The 18,781-nt window shown below is 33.6% G+C and overlaps 1 protein-coding gene across 1 annotated transcript in view; it reads left to right on the forward strand.

The window, feature by feature from the left end:
* The window catches only part of LOC144244921 (uncharacterized), an 84,711-nt gene extending 82,253 nt beyond the window's left edge, over positions 1 to 2,458 (forward strand). Inside the window, exon 5 of the mRNA XM_077780268.1 lies at positions 1,793 to 2,458. Within this exon, the coding sequence (XP_077636394.1) occupies positions 1,793 to 1,845 (53 nt within the window). The 3' untranslated portion in view covers positions 1,846 to 2,458. The remainder of the gene's footprint in view (positions 1 to 1,792) is intronic.
* Positions 2,459 to 18,781: the final 16,323 nt, after the last annotated feature.

Genomic DNA, 18,781 nt, shown 5'->3' on the forward strand with positions numbered 1-18,781 from the left:
AAGAAAACCTTTGAGGTGTGAACACTATGTATCTTTAGGATGAATCTTTACATAAGAGTTGGCCATCATTCATATGATGTTGAAACTCTTCTTGCTGAAGTTAGCAAAAATTGCCACATTGCCAGAGGCAGTGAGTGACCTGTTTTCTCTCTTGTCCTTCATCTCTGGTATATAACAGTGTTCACTCATGCTTTTCTCTCCTGCAGTTCTGAGAAACTTGCCCCACCAGAAATTCCTTCTCATTATTTATAAGCTTATTTCTATCCTATTCTGCTAACATGAATAACTTTTATAAATTTGCTCTTTGTCCTCTGATTTTCATACTCTCCTTTGAGAGACTTTACCTACTATATAACTTTAGGAACTTTCATCAAAGCTTCTGTTAGGGAGAAAGAACTTGTGTGGAGGAAAATACACTTGATACTCACTAGAGATAAAAACAGGTGCATTGTGTAGACACACATACACACCAGACTGTTAAGTTTCTAATTGACAGAACATACAGGGAATTCTAGGGGTGGTGGACAAATAGAAGAAAGAAGAGACTGAGAGGAGAGAGTGCGATATACTAAGGACAACATAGAAGAATGGTTGATGAACCCCTGAGAACAAAGCTGTGTGATATTAAGATAATGTCCATTTTACTTTGAGTTAATGCTCTTCTCATTCTTCTGTCTTTACCCAGTTACAATGCTTCACGTACAGAATTAGACTGGCAGTTTTGTTTTATTTTATTTTATTTTAGTTTAGTTTAGTTTAATTTGGTGTATAGTAATATAAAGAAATATAATAATATAATATAGAAATAATACCAAGGGCTGAATTTCACATTTTTGTCACTGAATAAAAATAACACTTGTGAGGTGCTGAACAAAGAAATGGAGTCACAGCTTTGGAATGAGAGATCGCCATCCAAATGTTTTTTCCTTAGAAATTTGCAGAAACTTGGGGCGCCTGCGTGGCTTAGTCGGTTAAGCGTCCGACTTTCGCTTAGGTCATGATCTCGCGGTTCGTGGGTTCGAGCCCCGCGTCGGGCTCTGTGCTGACTGCCAGCTCAGAGCCTGGAACCTATTTCAGAGTCTGTGTCTCCCTCTCTCTCTGACCCTTCCCTGCTCACTCTCTCTCTCTCTCTCCTAGAAATAAATAAAAATATTTAAAAAAAAAGAAATTTGCAGAAACTTGCAGAAAGCACATTAGATTCTTTTTCACAGCCCTCCCTGCATACCTTCACCTTAATGCTAATCACACTTTCCAGAAGTGCATCATCAATCTGCAAACTATTTTAGCTCAGAAGCCATGCCCTTTGATACTAAAATAATAACCCACTTCTACAGTGTACTTAAAAATGAGCAACTACAGCAATGAAGGACTTAATGTTGGCTGTCATATGCATGCTGGGCTTAAAGGAGAAAACACGAAGTAGACCCAATAGTATTGACCTAATTAAAGAATTGGACCCCATGAGGTGAGCCTTCAGTCCAAATTGCCATGTTCAAGAAATCGTTAAAAACCTAGTTTTCTGGCAAGCAACGTGAGTAAAGACAGAGAGCACTAATTTTGGAGCTATTCAGACTTGTGTTTAAGCACTCTCCCCGTCATTTGTCGCCACTTACTTGGCTTCTCTGAATTAAAATTTAGCTCATTTTAATTCACAGGGTTATGGGAGGATTAAATTATTTAGCATACATAAAATGAGTTAATGTTCAACTAAGGTAAATTTAATGCCTGACATGTTTTTGCAGAAGTGAAACAATATTACAGCAACTGTAGACACATTTTGCTTACTCTACAGTTTCACCTGGAGCTGGTTGTGCCATGAGGCAGTCACTTTTTATTTATGTCTGAAAAAAGTATTGCTGAAGAACTGGAATCAAATTTTATTTTTGTTTAAAGAACCCAACTTATGCAGCCGAGGGCATCAAGCCAAATCAAGTGGGCATGTGGGAACTGTGCAGTTATGCTCACTGCCTGTGCCTGGTGACAGTAGTGGATTCTAGGAAGAGTGCAACCTTGGATTCGGCAGAAATGCTCTTGCGTGCCTCTCCCCCAAGACTTCATGAAATCAGCTGCTCATGAGGAAAAACAGAATGGGGAAAACGACTTAATTTATTTTCTTAAAACATTTACTTTGTATCACTCGAACCCTCTGATAGGAGATGGCCAAAAGAAGTCTAAAATTTTCCTGAATTGTAGTGTTTGATTGTTGCTGGTAGAAGAGGAAATATATCTGTAATTCATTTTGTAAAGCCCATTTCCTGTTACTTGCTACAGAGATAGCTGCCATGTCTAATTGTGTTTGTGTAGTTCCTTAATTTGCATGAGAGAAGATAACATAAATGAAAAACTCAGGAGGAAGACTAATTCAGATTACTAGCCCAGGCAAGCTAATTTGTTATTCATTAAATGCTAATGAACCCAGCACCAATGTTTTATTTGTTTCACTCTATTTGAGATTTGAAAGGTCTTGTAACACAGTTAAAGTGTATAATAAACAGATATGTGAAATTAAAGCATTGCTTTCCTCTTGTTTCTGTTTGGTAGTTATACAATTATTCCTAGACTGGGAAAATTAAGTAAAACAGCATGGAAAAGTATGTTTTATTTCTGTTTGAAAAAAAAAAACAAATTTAATCAAATCAAGCTCTTCTCACGTGCATATTGTCTTCAATTTCCATAAGATCTAGACATTCTGTATATCAGTCTGGAGTCAAGCCTATTTTTAAAAATCCACAAATGGAGTGTGAGTGAAGTGAAATCTATTATATCTTTTTTTAAGCCATTTAAACATTTTTTTTTCTGATTATATTTTCTAAGTTTGCTTTCTATAAAATGAAACAGGTAGAAAGTGATAGCACTTGTAATCAGGGTAGGTTGGTTGTTTATGTTTTGACCTACTTTTTTATATTAACTAGCTGGATTATTCATTGGTGAACTTAGCCTTTATGTAAAATTCCTGAATTGACTTAACTTTCTTTATTTTTAGTTTATAATATTAAACTATGCCTTGCTGACTATTATATTGCAATATTCCATACAGTGAATACAAGGTCAGAATAATGTTTCAGTCATAACTGCTCATCTACCAGCAAAGCCAAAGGCGTTCATTCTAAAGCAATGCTTTTCTCATTAAGAGATGTGATTAAGGAAAGGAAAACAATGATACTTTCTCCCTTTTGGATCACACATATGCATATAAGACAGCCAGAAATCTACTAATATTCCATAAGTTCCCTTACATCAAGATCCCTTACAGCTCTGCACTGAGGTAGAGTAGTTTTTTAGTTTTTACCAGGGATCACTCGGGTAGTTGATTAACCTCTGGTCTACAGTGTGATGCATTTTGGTCACAGAGGATTACCTGAATGACTTATAACAGTCTGTCGGGCCAGATTTGTTTGTTTATTTGTTTGTTTTAAATCCATTCTTTTTCTGCCATCCAGGTATGAGCAGTTTTTAGTGATAGCAAAAGACCGTAGTGAGAAAGATTTTTCATTTCTTGAAATTAAGGGAATTGTTCAGCAAAACATCTTGCACCCTTCATCTCCACAGGTACTGAAAAATGCTAACTACTTTTATTATTATTTTTAGAAGTCACTTTCATACACCTCAACCTGAAAACAGCTCTAGAGATAACTACTTCGTCTACTTGGCAGCTAATCTTTTTTAAGAAAATTGCTAATTTTGGAGAGTCGAGGCATGAAGAACACTGAGAGAATGAGCGCACATAGGCTTTAGAGAAACAAGAGAAGGTTTTAAATCTGACTCAGCCACTGAGTAGCATCATGATATTTGTAACCTGTCTATACCTTGAGTTCTTCATCTGTCCATCTGTAATAATCATACTTTGTAACATTATTGCACATATAGTTAAAAGCCCCTAATGACATCAACCTGAACATTGTTGGTACTTGATTCATATTAGCTATAAATGAAAGTTCTCTGATACTTACATTTGTGTTTTTATAAATTATAAACATATTTTACTATACTATTATATATCAGTATAGTAATACAAATTATGAAAAGAATGAGATTAAAAAATGTAATCTTGCTCTCTTTTAATTAACATAATTTGCATACTTTTATCTCCTATGGAATGAATGGCAAGATTTTAGCAGATCCTGAGCATGTCCTTAACTGGTCTAATTCTTCAGCCTCATCTCACAGTAATCCATTGCCCTTTCCTACTAATGTTCAAGAAATACACAGCTTGATGAGGTTCCTTCAAGTATTGTTGTGAGTACAAATACTGTTTGACATACTTTTTACCTATATTAAATTAATTTCTGTACTCACTTCTCTGACTAGACTGTAAGTTTCTGTTGTAATAGATCCTGGACATCTCTCTCTGTCTCTTTCTCTCTCATACCTTAGTTCAACAAATATAGTGAGTACCCCATGTACATTTTTGTTTTCTACATTTGGCAAGAGAATTTCCCAGCACATATGTATTAACAGTTCCCACATGAACATATTTTTTATTATTTTTTTAAAGTTTTATTTTAATTCTAGTGTGGTTAGCATACAGTATTATTATTACTTTCAAGTGTACAAAATAGTGATTCAAGTGTACTCCTTAATTCCCATCACCTATTTTATCCATCCATCCACCCAACTGCCCTCTGGTAACCATTGGTTTGTTCTCTATAGCTAAGAATCTGTTTCTTGGTTTATCTCTCTCTCTCTCTCTCTCTTTTCTTTGCTTTTTTGTATTTTCTCTTAAATTCCACATACTGAAATCATATAGCATTTGTCTTTTCACACATGAGCATAATTTAATGAGAATGTTTCAGTAACCATTGTATTAATACTTAATTATACCATCTCTTATTATTAAAATAAATGGGGCTCCTCCTGTATGTAAACAGCAGGAAAGTATTTATACAGAATCACCAAAGCAATATATGTGTGTACTTTGGTAACAAGAAAACAAACAATGAACAACTAATTACTAAAATAACCATTCAGATTATGTAACAATATGAAAAAAACATTTTTTTACTGTTTATTTTTGAGAGAGATAGAGCACAAGCAGAGTAGGGGCAGAGAGAGAAGGAAACACAGAAGCTGAAGCAGGCTCCAGTTTCTGAGTTGTTAGCATAGAACCCAATGCAGAGCCTGAACACACAAACTGTGAGATCATGACCTGAACCAAAGTTGGACGCTTAACCAAGGTTTTACTTTTGCTCTCCTTATGGACTTTGACACCCTCCCCCCACCTCCTTTGGGGAATTTGAGCAATACATATATCATGCTTTTGCTATCAGAAAAGCTCCAGAATGCCTTCTATTTACTTCTGTAATTCTAATTTTTTTCTTTTGGATAGATCTTTTTTTCTCCTCTAATGATTTGAAATTATAAATTTTTGTTTTACTTCTTTTAGAGTCTGTTCTTTTTTTGTATTTTTTTAAAAGTTTTTTAAATTTATTTCTGAGAGACAGAGAGAGAGAGAGAAAGACAGCGTGAGCAGGGCAGGGTCCGAGAGAGAGGGAGACACAGAATCTGAAACAGGCTCCAGGCTCTGAGCTGTCAGCACACAGCCCGACGCGGGGCTCGAACCCACGAACCGTGAGATCATGACCCCAGCTGAAGTCGGACACTTAACCGACTGAGCCACCCAGGCGCCCCTTTTAGAGTCTGCTCTTAAAATTTTCTTATAGGTATTTAATTTTAACTTCTAAAAATAATCAGGAGATATACTCTCCTCTCTAATGATGTCAGAATTTGAAAACACTGATCATCATCCTCATTTCTTATATGTTGTTGCTCAATATTTTCATTCTACTTTACTTCTGCATTTTTATAATTTTTTACTTATTTTTGTGATATGTATTGCATGCTTTAGACATTTCTTTAGCCACTTCTTTTCTTCTTTTACACAATTCTCATCTTCCACCTTCTTCTATACCCAATTCTCTACTTCTTTAATTACAAGTATTTTTTTTATTGTAAAGTTGTCAGTGATAGACACATTTTGTTAGAAAACATTTTTATTTTTGTTTTATATTATTTTGTCTTACATAAAGATATTCCATTGGTTTCATGTTGCTCATGTTTTTTATAGACCTAATTCTATCTCCTGCTTATATTTTTTTAAGATTTCTTGATTTTAGTATTACAAAATTTCACTAAAATATATTCAGTTGTGGATTTTTATTCCTTTTCCCTCTTGAAGTCTGGTATGCTTCTTTGCATTGAAAATCTTGTCTTCTATTAATTTATAGTATACTTTATCTCTGTGAATTTGTCTTTCCTTCATTATAACTGAATTTTTTAGGAAATCCTTGTGTGTGTGTGTGTGTGTGTGTGTGCGCGCGCGTGCACGCGCGCGCACACACACACATATTTCCTTTCTAACATCTCTGTCTTTTAACTTCTCTTTCACATCTTCGATCTTTATCTCTTTTAATTCTGGAAAGTAATCTGAAATGTTTTCTAACTCAGTAATTACTTTTATATCTTGTACTCAGTGTATTTTTGTGTTTATATTTAAAAGTTTACATTTTTATTCTGTGTTCAGTTTCACGGATGTTTTTCCTTATTTATCATTACTTTCAACACTTTGCTTCATGTGTACTTAAAATATTTATTTTACTGTTCCTAGCAGATTGTTCAACAATTAATATGAGAATAATAATACTCGGGGCGCCTGGGTGGCTTAGTCGGTTAAGGGTCTGACTTTCGCTTAGGTCATGATCTCACGGTTCGTGGGTTCGAGCCCCGCGTCGGGCTCTGTGCTGACAGCTCAGAGCCTGGAGCCTGTTTCAGTCTGTGACTCCCTCTCTCTCTGACCCTCCCCTGCTCACGCTGTCTCTCTCTCTCTCTTTCCTAGAAAGAAATAAAACATTAAAAAAAAATTTAAAAAAAAAATAATAATTCTCGAGTAAAATTATGCTGTTAATTGTTTCTGATGCCTCTTGCTTATATGGTCTTGTTATCATACATGTTTGTAATTTTTGCCTGTGAGGTGACTACTTAGGATTCTTTCTCTCCCTTTCTCTCTGTGCCACCCCTGCTCTGTCTCTCAAAAATAAATAAATAAACATTTAAAAAATAAAAATAGAACTCTACTTACAGACTTCGAAAAATATTTCAAGTTTTAAAATTACTGAGATAAATATCATTCCAGATAAATACCTTGGTAATTGCAGATAGTGAGCATTTATATCTATATATTATGAGAAGCATTTGGATTTTATTTATGACCTTATGTTTATTATATTTTTCCAGCTTTACTGAGGTATGACTGACAAATAAAAATTGTATATATTTAGATTGTACAATGAGGTGTTTTTTTATTTTTTAAAATTTTTTATTCTTTACAAATTTTGTTTAATGTTTATTTTTGAGACAGAGAGAGAGAGAGTGAAGAGCGTGAGCAGGGAAGGAACAGAGAGAGAGGGAGACATAGAATCTGAAGCAAGCTGATAGCTCAGAGCCCAATGTGGGGCTCGAACCCACAAACAGGGTGATCATGACCAGAGCCGAAGTCAGATGCTCAACTGACTGAGCCACCCAGACACCCCGAGATGTATATTTTAAAGGTGTGCAATATGATGATTTAATATACAATACATTATGAAATGATTATCACAGTCAAGTTAATGAACACATTCATCACCTCACCAAGTATTCTAAGATTGTAGCATTTATTGAGTAAAGGAAGAAAACATCATACCCTATAACGCTAAATAATTAAAAGCAACTTTGCTTATAGTATATCTGTTAGAGTAGTATATGTTTGTATATGTTATGATCGCAATATTCAGTATTACCTAACTTTTAATCATCATTTCTCCCCCTTTCATATTCTGTGGACACATGAGGGTAATGTGCTATAACATTTGGAATTTATATACCCAAGTAACTGCCACTATACTTCCAGGAAGAAGCAACCATGAAGAGCTTCCTATTAGCTAAGGAACATAAAGCAAACTTCTATCCTCTGAGGTGTTTCCTTCAAATATAAATTGATGTCTGTTAATGCATAATTCTGTCAAGTTACAATTATAGGAAAATATAGAAAGACCTACTCATATGAAATAGGAAGCACTGTGGGACTAGAAAACTTGTAATAGTATAAACTTAATAATCACTTAAATGGAGTGGATAATTGAGGTGATATAAATATAACATCACTTCCTATCTTAAAATATTTCCTATTCCAAAAATGTGATATTTTAGTTGTTTCTTAAACATAAACTTTACCTGACTTACATCAAATGATATGTTTATAGATGCTCATTTATCTGAATGTTCGTATCTACTGCAAAAGAAATAAAATTAGAAAAGCAATCCTTCATATCTGGAAAAGTTGAACATAACTTTTGATGTGACTGAAACATATTTTTTCTTTAAAAAACTTAGGAAAACTACTTAAGAAATGTTAAAAAGGTAATGGAGCACATTAACTCATATCACTCACTACAATTTGAGGGATTCAAAATGGGTCATTAACTATAATTTGACAGTGCTGTTCTGAGTAGGAAAAAAACAGAAATGTTGCTACAAAGCTTCATACTCTATTCCTTTTAAAAATGTATGGTTACTGCACTAATAAAAGTGTTTAAAAGGATTTTCTTTTGACTGTGAAATTTAATTATATATGGCATCCTTTATAAAATATTTCAGTGAGAGCTTTTAGGAAATTGTTACTTTTAGTGCAGTACAGTCTATCTATAACATCAATTTTCTCTTATTGAAATCATATTGCTAATTGAAAGGTACAGATATTCAGTTGCAATTGCTTTAGGAAAGAAAATATTCATGATTTTAGAATCTACTTCTACCAGGTATAGAATCCAAAATAAAGCTCTCATTTTTAGCTATAGCAAAGTCTGTCTTATCATAACCCCTCTGAATCACAACTTAATTAGACTATTTCAGCAATTCATTCTTACAAGAAGCATCACATAGTTTTATAGAAAATGATCATTTTAAATTCAGATATAAATATTTTCAAAGCTATTACAGCATTCCAGCATCGGGTTTAACCCTGTGTAAACTCTATTTTCTAGTTATATATAATGATACAAAGTGATTTACACATGTAAAAATAATTTATTATTATTCAGATCTGTAGTTTAATACAATAAAGTTACTTTCAAACTTATGACTTTGAGTCAATTATTCTGGTAGATATATAGTATAATATATTGAGGGTGTTTTTCCTTTTCTTCCAAGTTTTTATTTAAATTTCACTTTGTTAACATACAATGTAATACTGCTTTCATTTATAGGATTTAGTAAATCATCACTTACATTCAACACCCAGCGCTCATCCCAGCAAATGCTCTCTTAATCCCCCTCATACATTTAGCTCATCCCTCCACCCACCTCCCCTCCAGTTTGTTCTCTGTATTTAAGAGTCTCTTATGGTTTGCTTCCTTCTCTGTTTTTCTTTTTCCTTCCCTTCCCCATGTTCATATATTTTGTTACTTAAATTTCACGTATGAGTGAAATTATATAATATTTGTCTTTCTCGAACTGACTTATTTCACTTAGCATAATACATTTGCTAAAGAGACTGTCTTTTTTTCCATTGGATATTCTTTTATGCTTTGTCGAAGATTAGTTAGCCATACATTTATGGCTCCACTTCTCGGTTCTCTATTCTGTTCCATTGATCTATGTGTCAGTTTTTGTGCCAGTACCATACTGTGTTGGTGATTACAGCTTTGTAATACAGCTTGAAGTCTGGAATTGTGATGTGTCCAGCTTTGGTTTTCTTTTTCAACACTACCTTAGCTCTTTGGGGTCTTTTGTGGTCCCACAAACATTTTGGAATTGTTTGTTCTAGCTCTGTGAAGAATACTGGTGTTATTTTGGTAAGCAATGATATTAAATGTGTAGATTGCTCTGGGTAGTATAGGCATTTTAACAACATTTGTTCTTCCAGTCCATGAGCATGGAATGTTTTTCCATTTCTTTGTGTCTTCTTCAATTTCTTTCATAAGCTTTCTATAGTTTTCAGTGTATAGATCTTTTACCTCTTTGGTTAGGTTTATTTGTAGGTATTTTATAGTTTTCCGTGCAATTGTAGATGGTATCGATTCCTTGATTTCTCTTTCTACTGCTTTAATATTGGTGTGTAGAAATGCAATAAATTTATGTACATTGATTTTATATCCTGCTGCTTTGCTGAATTCATGTGTTAGGTCCAGCAATTTTTTAGTGGCATCTTTTGGCTTTTCAATATAAAGTATCATGTTGTCTGTGAAGAGTAAAAGTTTGACTTCTTCCTTGCTGATTTGGATGCCTTTTATTGTCTTTTTGTTGCTTGATTGCTGAGGTTAGGGCTTACAATAGTATGTTGAACCACAGTGGTGAGAGTGGACATCCCTGTCGTGTTCCTGCCTTTGGAGGAAAACTCTCAGTTTTTCCCCATTGAGGATGATATTAACTGTGAGTCTTTTGTATATGGCCTTTATGATGTTGAGGTATGTTCCTTCTATCCCTGCTTTCTTGAGCATTTTTTTCCAAAAAGAATGATGTAGGGTGCCTGGGTGGCTCAGTCAGTTGAGTGTCTGACTTCAGCTCAGGTCATGATCTCACTGTTTGTTAAGTTCAAGCTCTGCATCAGACTCTGTGATGTTGGCACGTAGCCGACTTCAGATCCTCAGTCTTTTGCTCTCTGCCCTTCCTCCACTCATGCTCTCTCTCTTTTTCTCTCTCAAAAATAAAAAAATAAATAAATAAAAACATTAAAGGAAAAAAGGATGATGCATTTTGTCAAGTGCTTTTTCTGTGTCAATTGAGAGGATCATGTGGTTCTTATCCTTTGTTTTATTTTATTGATTTGTAGATATTGAACCACCCCTGTATCTCAGGAATAAATCCCACTTGATTGTGGTGAATATTTTTTAATGTATCATTGGATTCAATCTGCAGTATCTTGTTGAAAAATTTTACATCCATGTTCATCAGGGGAATTTGTCTTTTAGATATGTTTCTAGTTATGGAATTAAGGTAATGCTGGCTTCATAGAATAAGTTTGGAAGTTTTCCTTCCATTTCATTTTGTTGTAACAGGTTTAAAACAGTAGTTCTTAACCCTTCTTTAAGTGTTTGGTAGAATTCCTCTGGGAAACCATCTGGCCCTGGACTCTTGTTTGTTGGAAGATTTTTTGATTACTAATTCAATTTCTTCACTGTTCTGCATTTCTTTTTAAATAATAATGTGATAAATATTCCTGGTACAATTCATTTATGCCTTATATGATCTGTAAATATCTTTGCAAAGTTTGTAGTTTTCTGTATCACTCCCAGTACTATTTTTTGGTGACTAGAAATATTATTTTTCCTTTATGCCTAATCCCCTTTGTATTCCATTTGAAAAACAATTCTTGCCTACCTTAGATTTAGGAAGATATTCTCCTGTATTATCATCTAGGAAGTGTTAATGTTGTGTTGTAGGTGCTGTAATTTTTTTATCAGGATATATGGGAGACAGTAAGGAATCCCAAGGACCTCACCATTGTGTTATTCATCATGTCATGAACTCTGTAGGCTGACTTCCTTCTTTCTACCTATCATAGTCTTCCTATGCTTTTTTATGGCCAGGATATTTTAATTGTACAGGGGAGGGTTTAGAAGAAAATAATCTATTTTAATGGAATTAAAATTCTCCAGTAATTTTCAAATTCTTTTTTTTTCTGTTTTATTTATATCTATGCCTCTGTGATATTGAGTTATATCTTGAACTGTCTTATAAATGTTTTGCCAGTATTCCTTGCTTAATCATTTATCTCAATTTGTGCATGTTTTCTTATATTAAACTTGGTTGTTAGATGGTAGAATCCACATAATTCTTCTTCCTCTGGCTTTGTTGTAGTATATAGGTATATCATTTTTAGAATTAATTTCCTTAAAATAAATATAATATGTTGTACTTTAGCATTTATATTCTATAGGCAATAAAAAGATCAGTGGTCATTTTTTTATCAAGAAGTGTATTTCAATGACCATCTAGAGTGTGATATGAAAATTTTGTAAAATGAATTTATACATTTTTAATATGTGTGCAACCAACTCTTTCTATTTATTCCTACAAGATGTAACCTGAAAAGTCTTAACTATGAGAGGTATCTCATAGATAAGAGAGATTTTCTTTATTTACTAACAAGCTAAATAGTTGAAAGCAGAACAATACTGAGAACAGATGTTTCAGTACTCATCCACATAATCTGACCACTTAATTGCCATATGGCAGAAAAAAAACAAAAAAAATTTTAAAAACAAACAAAACAAAAGCCACTGAAAACTTGACTATTCCTTACCTTCAGGGAATGTGGCACTTAAGATATAAAATGGGTTACAATTATAATGCCTTATCAGTCAACAAAAGACAATCAAGCTAATTTTAATAAAAGATGACAACCACCTCATTATGTAATAGCACAGTGGTAAATATAATACACGATTTACTTTATGGGTAACACTCTACATTGATGAAATTCCTGCATGTTAACGCTCAGTGCTGGAGAATTCTGCCTGACTGCAATGCCATCTGTTTTCAGATCAATGTATTATAACTGACTGATGCGAAACTTAAAACAGAAAATCCAGCTGTTCTAAATTTGTCCTCTTTGACCAAAAGTTAAATTATCATATTATACATCTACATAATTACATTCATTTCTACTATACTGTGACCTTGTAAATGGTAGAGTCTTTACTAATCAGATGACACATGAGCTTCTGTTTGTAGAAATTTTATATTAATGCCAATATATTACCCCACAAACAGTGGTGCAGATTTAAAAAGCCATCCAATTTTAGATCAGTGAGGACTACTGGAGACACTACCAACTTTTAATACCTGGAGCTAATTTAACAGTAAAAGGAACTTTCACCTGCCATGATGGTAATATATGCAGACGACCAGATATGCCTATATGGCATGTTTTACACTTGGTTTTATCTGTGTTTGTGTTTGGCATATAAGGGGTTTTACAAAACCAGGGGAGGTGTTCTCTCTTAATGTCCCCATCTGTATGTATAGTACTGACTCTTTGAAAGAATTTTCTATGAAATACAGGTAATTATGGATGCAATTTATTTGATTCATTTACTCATCTATTTACTTATAATAATGTCATGTTTGAATTTTGGAGATCTCCCAATGTGTGACAGAATTGGCTAATTTGAAATTTCAGCTGTTGTATTTTTGTTTATTAATTAAGATGACAAAATTAGGACTAATTCAGGATAATGCCATGGAAATATTTTTCTATTATATTATNTATATAATATAACATAACACAAATATTAGTATGGCTACAAGTATTGCATAACAACATATATATGTTGTATCTCTATATCTATATCTACATTGAAAATAACCAGTCCATACCCAAGGCTACATAAAATCATATGGGAGCATAGGACAACCTAATTGCTCAAAATAACTAAACCACAAGCAGGAAATAAGGAAGCAGCCAAAGATAAAGCAGAGATTAGTGGGTAACAAATGAAAAAGTCTCATGAAGCAATAATAAGACTGGATTTTATTCAAAGAGTAATAGAATACTTTTGGACTTTTATGAAGGGAGATGAAGATGATGTGACAGATACTTAGATATATTGCTGATTTAAAGGTAATGTTTACTGGAGGTGCAGGTGGAGTAATAAACTCTGGAGGTAGTGTCAGTGAGTTAAGTGCCAAGCCAATCTTCACACCTATTTTGCATCAAGGAAGCAGAGCAAAGTTCTTCAAAGTGGGATAGTCAATGCTCTAGCTCTATTGGTGTCACTGGTATCCAGCGGGTAGCTGAGGTTCCACAACCAACCAGAATCAATGAAACAGAAAGATGTGGAAGGAGAAAGGTCTAGTTGGCATTCTGTTTCTACCATATTCTCTCCTGGTGTTAGCTGGGACACAAGAGTTTCTGTTCCCAACCTGTGGTAACAAAGCAACATGAGTGAGCCTTGTGCTTCCAACTTCCTTGTTAATAGTGATATTTTACCCCTACTAGGAGGCAATGAGATGGTATGAGTCAGTGTTCCCTTTCAGCAAGAAGATGTCAGCCTGGCCCAAGGAGAGTTGAACCTCATTTTACCCACCTGCTATGAAGCAGTGTGGATCAGTTGCCCACTTTTGATGAGGTGAAGTTGGTAGGGCCTGAAGGGAAGTTGAATATACACAACCACTAGGCACCTGTGTTACAACTCACTACAGGATGTCCCACTAAAAAAAGATTGCATAAAGAATCAGAGTATCATAATATAACATCTAAAATATTCAGCATATAATCGAAAATCACTCATTATACTAAGAACCAGGAAAATGACAGCATGAATGACAAAAGACAGTTGATGCCAACACTGATATGAATTAGATGTTGGAATTCTTACAAGTATTTTAAGCAAGTATTGTAAAAATGCTTCAATAAACAATTATGGATTTTCTTGAAGTAAGTTAAAACAGAAATATCTTGGGGCATTTGGGTGGTTCAGTCAGTTAAATGTCCGACTCGGCTTAGGTCATGATCCAAATGGTTCATAGATTTGAGTCCTGCATCAGGCTCTGTGCTGACAGCTCAGAGGCTGGAGCCTGCTTTAGATTCTGTGTCTCCCTCTCTCTCTGCCCCTCCCTCACTTGCACTCTTTCTCTCAAAAATAAATAAATAAACATCAAAAAATTTTAAAAGAGAAATATCTCACAAAAGAAATAGAAGTTATATATTTAAAAAGAAATGGAAATAACAGAACTTAAAAATACAATAGCTGAAATAACAACAATAGCTCAATGGTAGAGTGTAGAATACAGAGGAGAAATTAATTTTGAAGAGTCACTAAACAACAGCTAGAAAAATGAACGAATTCTCTGAAGAAAAGAAGAATCTGATTTTCAGAGGAACTACATAACAATATTCAACAAGTCTACTTCTTTTTAACAAAATATTACAAAACATGTTTAAAAAAAACAAGAACATATAACCTATTCACAGGAAAAAAAAGGAAAAAATTGTCCTTAAGGAAACACAAACATTGAATTCATTAAATAAAGAATTTAGGGGCACCCTGATGGCTCAGTTGCTTAGGTAGCCAACTCTTGATTTTAGCTCAAGTCATGATTTCTTGGTTGGTGACATCAAGCCCTGCATTGGGCTCACACTCATAGCACAGAACCTGCTTCAGATCCTCTGTCTCCTTCTCTCTGCTTCTCCCTCACTCATGCTTGCTCTCTCTCTCTTTCTGTTTCTCTCAAAAATAAATAAACATTCAAAAATTAAATAATTTAAGTTGACTATATTAAATATGTTCAAAGTGCTAAAGGAAACCATGAATAAGAACAAAAGGAAATCAGGAGAGTGATGTAGCAACAAAATGAGAATGTCAATAGAGAGATGGAAATTATAAAACAGAACAAACTAATTCAAGACTTTAAATGACAGTAATTGAAATGAAAGACTCATGAGAGCATTTCAGTATCAGATGTAAGCAGGCAGAAGATATGATCAATGAAATTTAGGATAAGTCAGTTGAAGTTATTCTTTCTGAGGAATAGAAAAAAATTTTAAAAAATGGAGAAAACTAAATAGAGCCTAAGAGACCTGTAGATTATCATTAAGCATGCCAACATATACATAAAGGGAATTCCAGATATAAAACAAAATTAGGATGATACAGAAAGAATATGTGAAGATATAATGACTGAAACTTTTCAAATTTTATAAAAGACATTATGTGCACAATCAAGAAACTCAACAAATCAGAGAAAAATAAACAAAGAAATCCACACAAAGACACATTATAATAAAATTTTTGAAAGACAAATCCTGGAAAGCAGCAAGAGAAAAGTGACTCCTTATGTATAAGGTATCTTCAATAGGATTAATAGCAGATAACTTATTATAAACCATGGCAACCAGAAGGGAGTTAGTGACTTTTTTTAGGTTTATTTATTTTGAGAGAAAGAAAAAAAAAGTGCAAGAGAGTATGGGAGGGGCAGAGAAAGAAGGAGAGAGAGAATCCCAAGCAGGCTCTGCACTCTCAGCACAGAGCTGGATGTGGGGCTTGATCTCATAAAATAAGAGATCATGACCTGAGCTGAAATCAAGTCAGTTGCTTAACTGACTGATCCACCCAGGCACCCCATGAATAACATTTTCTAAGTGGTAGAAGAAAATATTGTCGACCTAAAATTCTATGTTTCACCAAACTATCCTTTAGAAATGAAAAAGAAATTAAGTCATCCGTAAATAAAAGCTGATAAACAAAACCTGAGAGAATTCATCACTAATAGACTTGTTTTACAAGAAACACTAAACAGTCTTATAGGCTGAAATGACTAACAAGTAACTCAAAACCATATAAAAAATGAGGAAACCATTAAAAATAACTACATAGGTAAATATAAAAGCTACTGTTGTTGTGGGTTGTTTTGTAACCCCTATTTTTATTTCCTACCTTATTTAAAAAGCACATAAATAAAACAATAATTATAAATCTATGTCAGTGGCTCCTAAGACATAAGGATGGATTTTGTGACTAACAACATAAAGGGAAAATTGAACTGCATATGAGAATTTTGTATGCTGTTGAAGCTAAGTGGATATAAATTAAGACTAGGTTGTAATATATTTAGGATGTTAATTCTAATCTCCATAGTATTCACTAAGAAAATATCTTTAAATGACACCACATGAAACTAGAAGGGAAGCTAGTATACAGCAAAAACTTTTTATAAAGAAGACAGTAATGGAGAAAGAGAAGGAAAAAAGCTGAAAGACATAGAAAACAAATATCAAAATGACAGTTCTTTCTTTATAGTAAATAAATGGAAAAATATTTACATCAATTAAATGTAAATAGATTAAATTGTCTGATCAAAAGGTAGAGATTGAGCGAATGGATTTAAAAAAATCTATCCAACTACATCCATTCTACAAGAGGCTGACTTCATATTCAAGGCACAAATAAGTTAAAAAGAAAACATGGAAGAGATATTCCATGAAAATAGTGACAAAAAATTCCGGAGTAGCTATACTATCAGACCATATGGATTTTAAGTCAAAAACTGTTACAAGAGTCCACACCAAATGTTACATATTGATAGAAGGGTAAATTCATAGAGAAGATATAACTATAATCATATACGCACCAAACAACAGAGTCCCAAAATATATGAAGCGAAAATGCATAGAACTCAAACGAACACGTAGTTCTCCAATAATAGTTGGAGTTTCAATATCACATTTCAAGATCAGTAGGGAAATACAAGAATTACACAACTATAAAAGTTCATTAGACATGCATACAGCATTTCATCCAACAAAGTGGAATACACATTTTTTTCAAATGCACATGGAACATATGCATATGTTCTATCTGAAACACTCATCCATTGCTGGTGGGAATTTAAAATGGTACAGCTGCTTTTGAAAATATTTTGGCATTTTCCTAAAATGTTAAATGTAAGATTGCCAAATCACCCAGAAATATTACTGTTAAATGTCTGCCCAAGACAAAGGAAAACCTATGCCCACACAGAACCTTTTAAGTGAAGTTCACAGCAGCATTATTTGTAATAGCAAAAAATGTGGAAACTTTCCAAATGTTTATCAGTCTTTGAATGGATAAGTAACGTGATATATCCATACAATGGAATATTATTTGACCATAAAAAGAAATGAGGTAGTAATTTGTGCTTCATGGGTGAACCTTGAAAACATTATGAAATGTTACTGGTTTCTTAAGGCCTGTGGTGTGGGAAAGGAGGGAATGAAGAATGATTACTACTCAATCTGTCTCTTTGGAGATGATGAAAATGTTCTAAAATTAGATTGCAAGGATGTGTGCCTAACTCTGTGAAAATACTAAAACCCTAAATTGTACATTTTAAGTAGATAGATTTTATGACATGTGAATTATTTCTTAATACAGCTATTAAAAAATGAAATACCAACATTAAGAACTAAATTATGAGAATGAATTTGACTATCAATTGAAGTTTTGTTGTTTTGTTGGGAAATATGAAAGGAAGTCTATCTTATAACTGCTGAAGATGAGTCTGCAAAAAGGGTTGTTAGAGGGGTGCCTGGGTGTTTTGGTGGGTTAAGCATCACAGTTGACCTCAGTTCAGGTCATATCTTATGGTTCATGAGATCAAGCCCTGTGTCGGTTTCTGCACTGACAGTGCTGAGCCTGCTTGGGATTCTCTCTCTCTCTCTCTGCATGTCCACAACTCATGCTGACATGCGCTCTGTCTCCTTCTCTCTCTATATATAAATAGATAAAAATAAATAAATAAATAAATAAACAAACAAATAAATAAATAAAAATAAATAGTTGTTATGGCTGGGCTCCAAAATTTCTGGTGATTAAAATTTTCAAACTCTGAATATTGTTCATATATTTCAAGTTACATGATTTGTTCATTTTGACAGGCTCAGACTGACCTTATCAGTGTTATCTGTTTTACTGGACTATCACTTGTTGATTGATAAATACATATACTTGACTAGGTCATGCCTTACAGAACCAACTACCATATCTTCTTCCATACTATATAAATTGCTTTGCCTAGTTCTGGGTTTGTGGAAATCCTCTTCTTACTATTCCATCTACAAATATCTGAAATGTGACTACCTGAATCTTGAAATATGAAGATATGAGAATGAATAAAATTATTTGCTAAAGCATCATATCATCTCTGAATCTACCTTTGAACACGATCCTTAAAAAATAGGAATCTGATGTAATTATTTAAAATAAACATATATCTAAGATGCAGATTTTTTAAACTAAGATATAAAATGTTATGAAATGTAAGTATT

The sequence above is a fragment of the Crocuta crocuta genome, unplaced genomic scaffold (genome assembly GCF_008692635.1).
Source record: "Crocuta crocuta isolate KB4526 unplaced genomic scaffold, BGI_CrCroc_1.0 scaffold38, whole genome shotgun sequence".
In the NCBI taxonomy this organism is placed as follows: domain Eukaryota; kingdom Metazoa; phylum Chordata; class Mammalia; order Carnivora; family Hyaenidae; genus Crocuta; species Crocuta crocuta.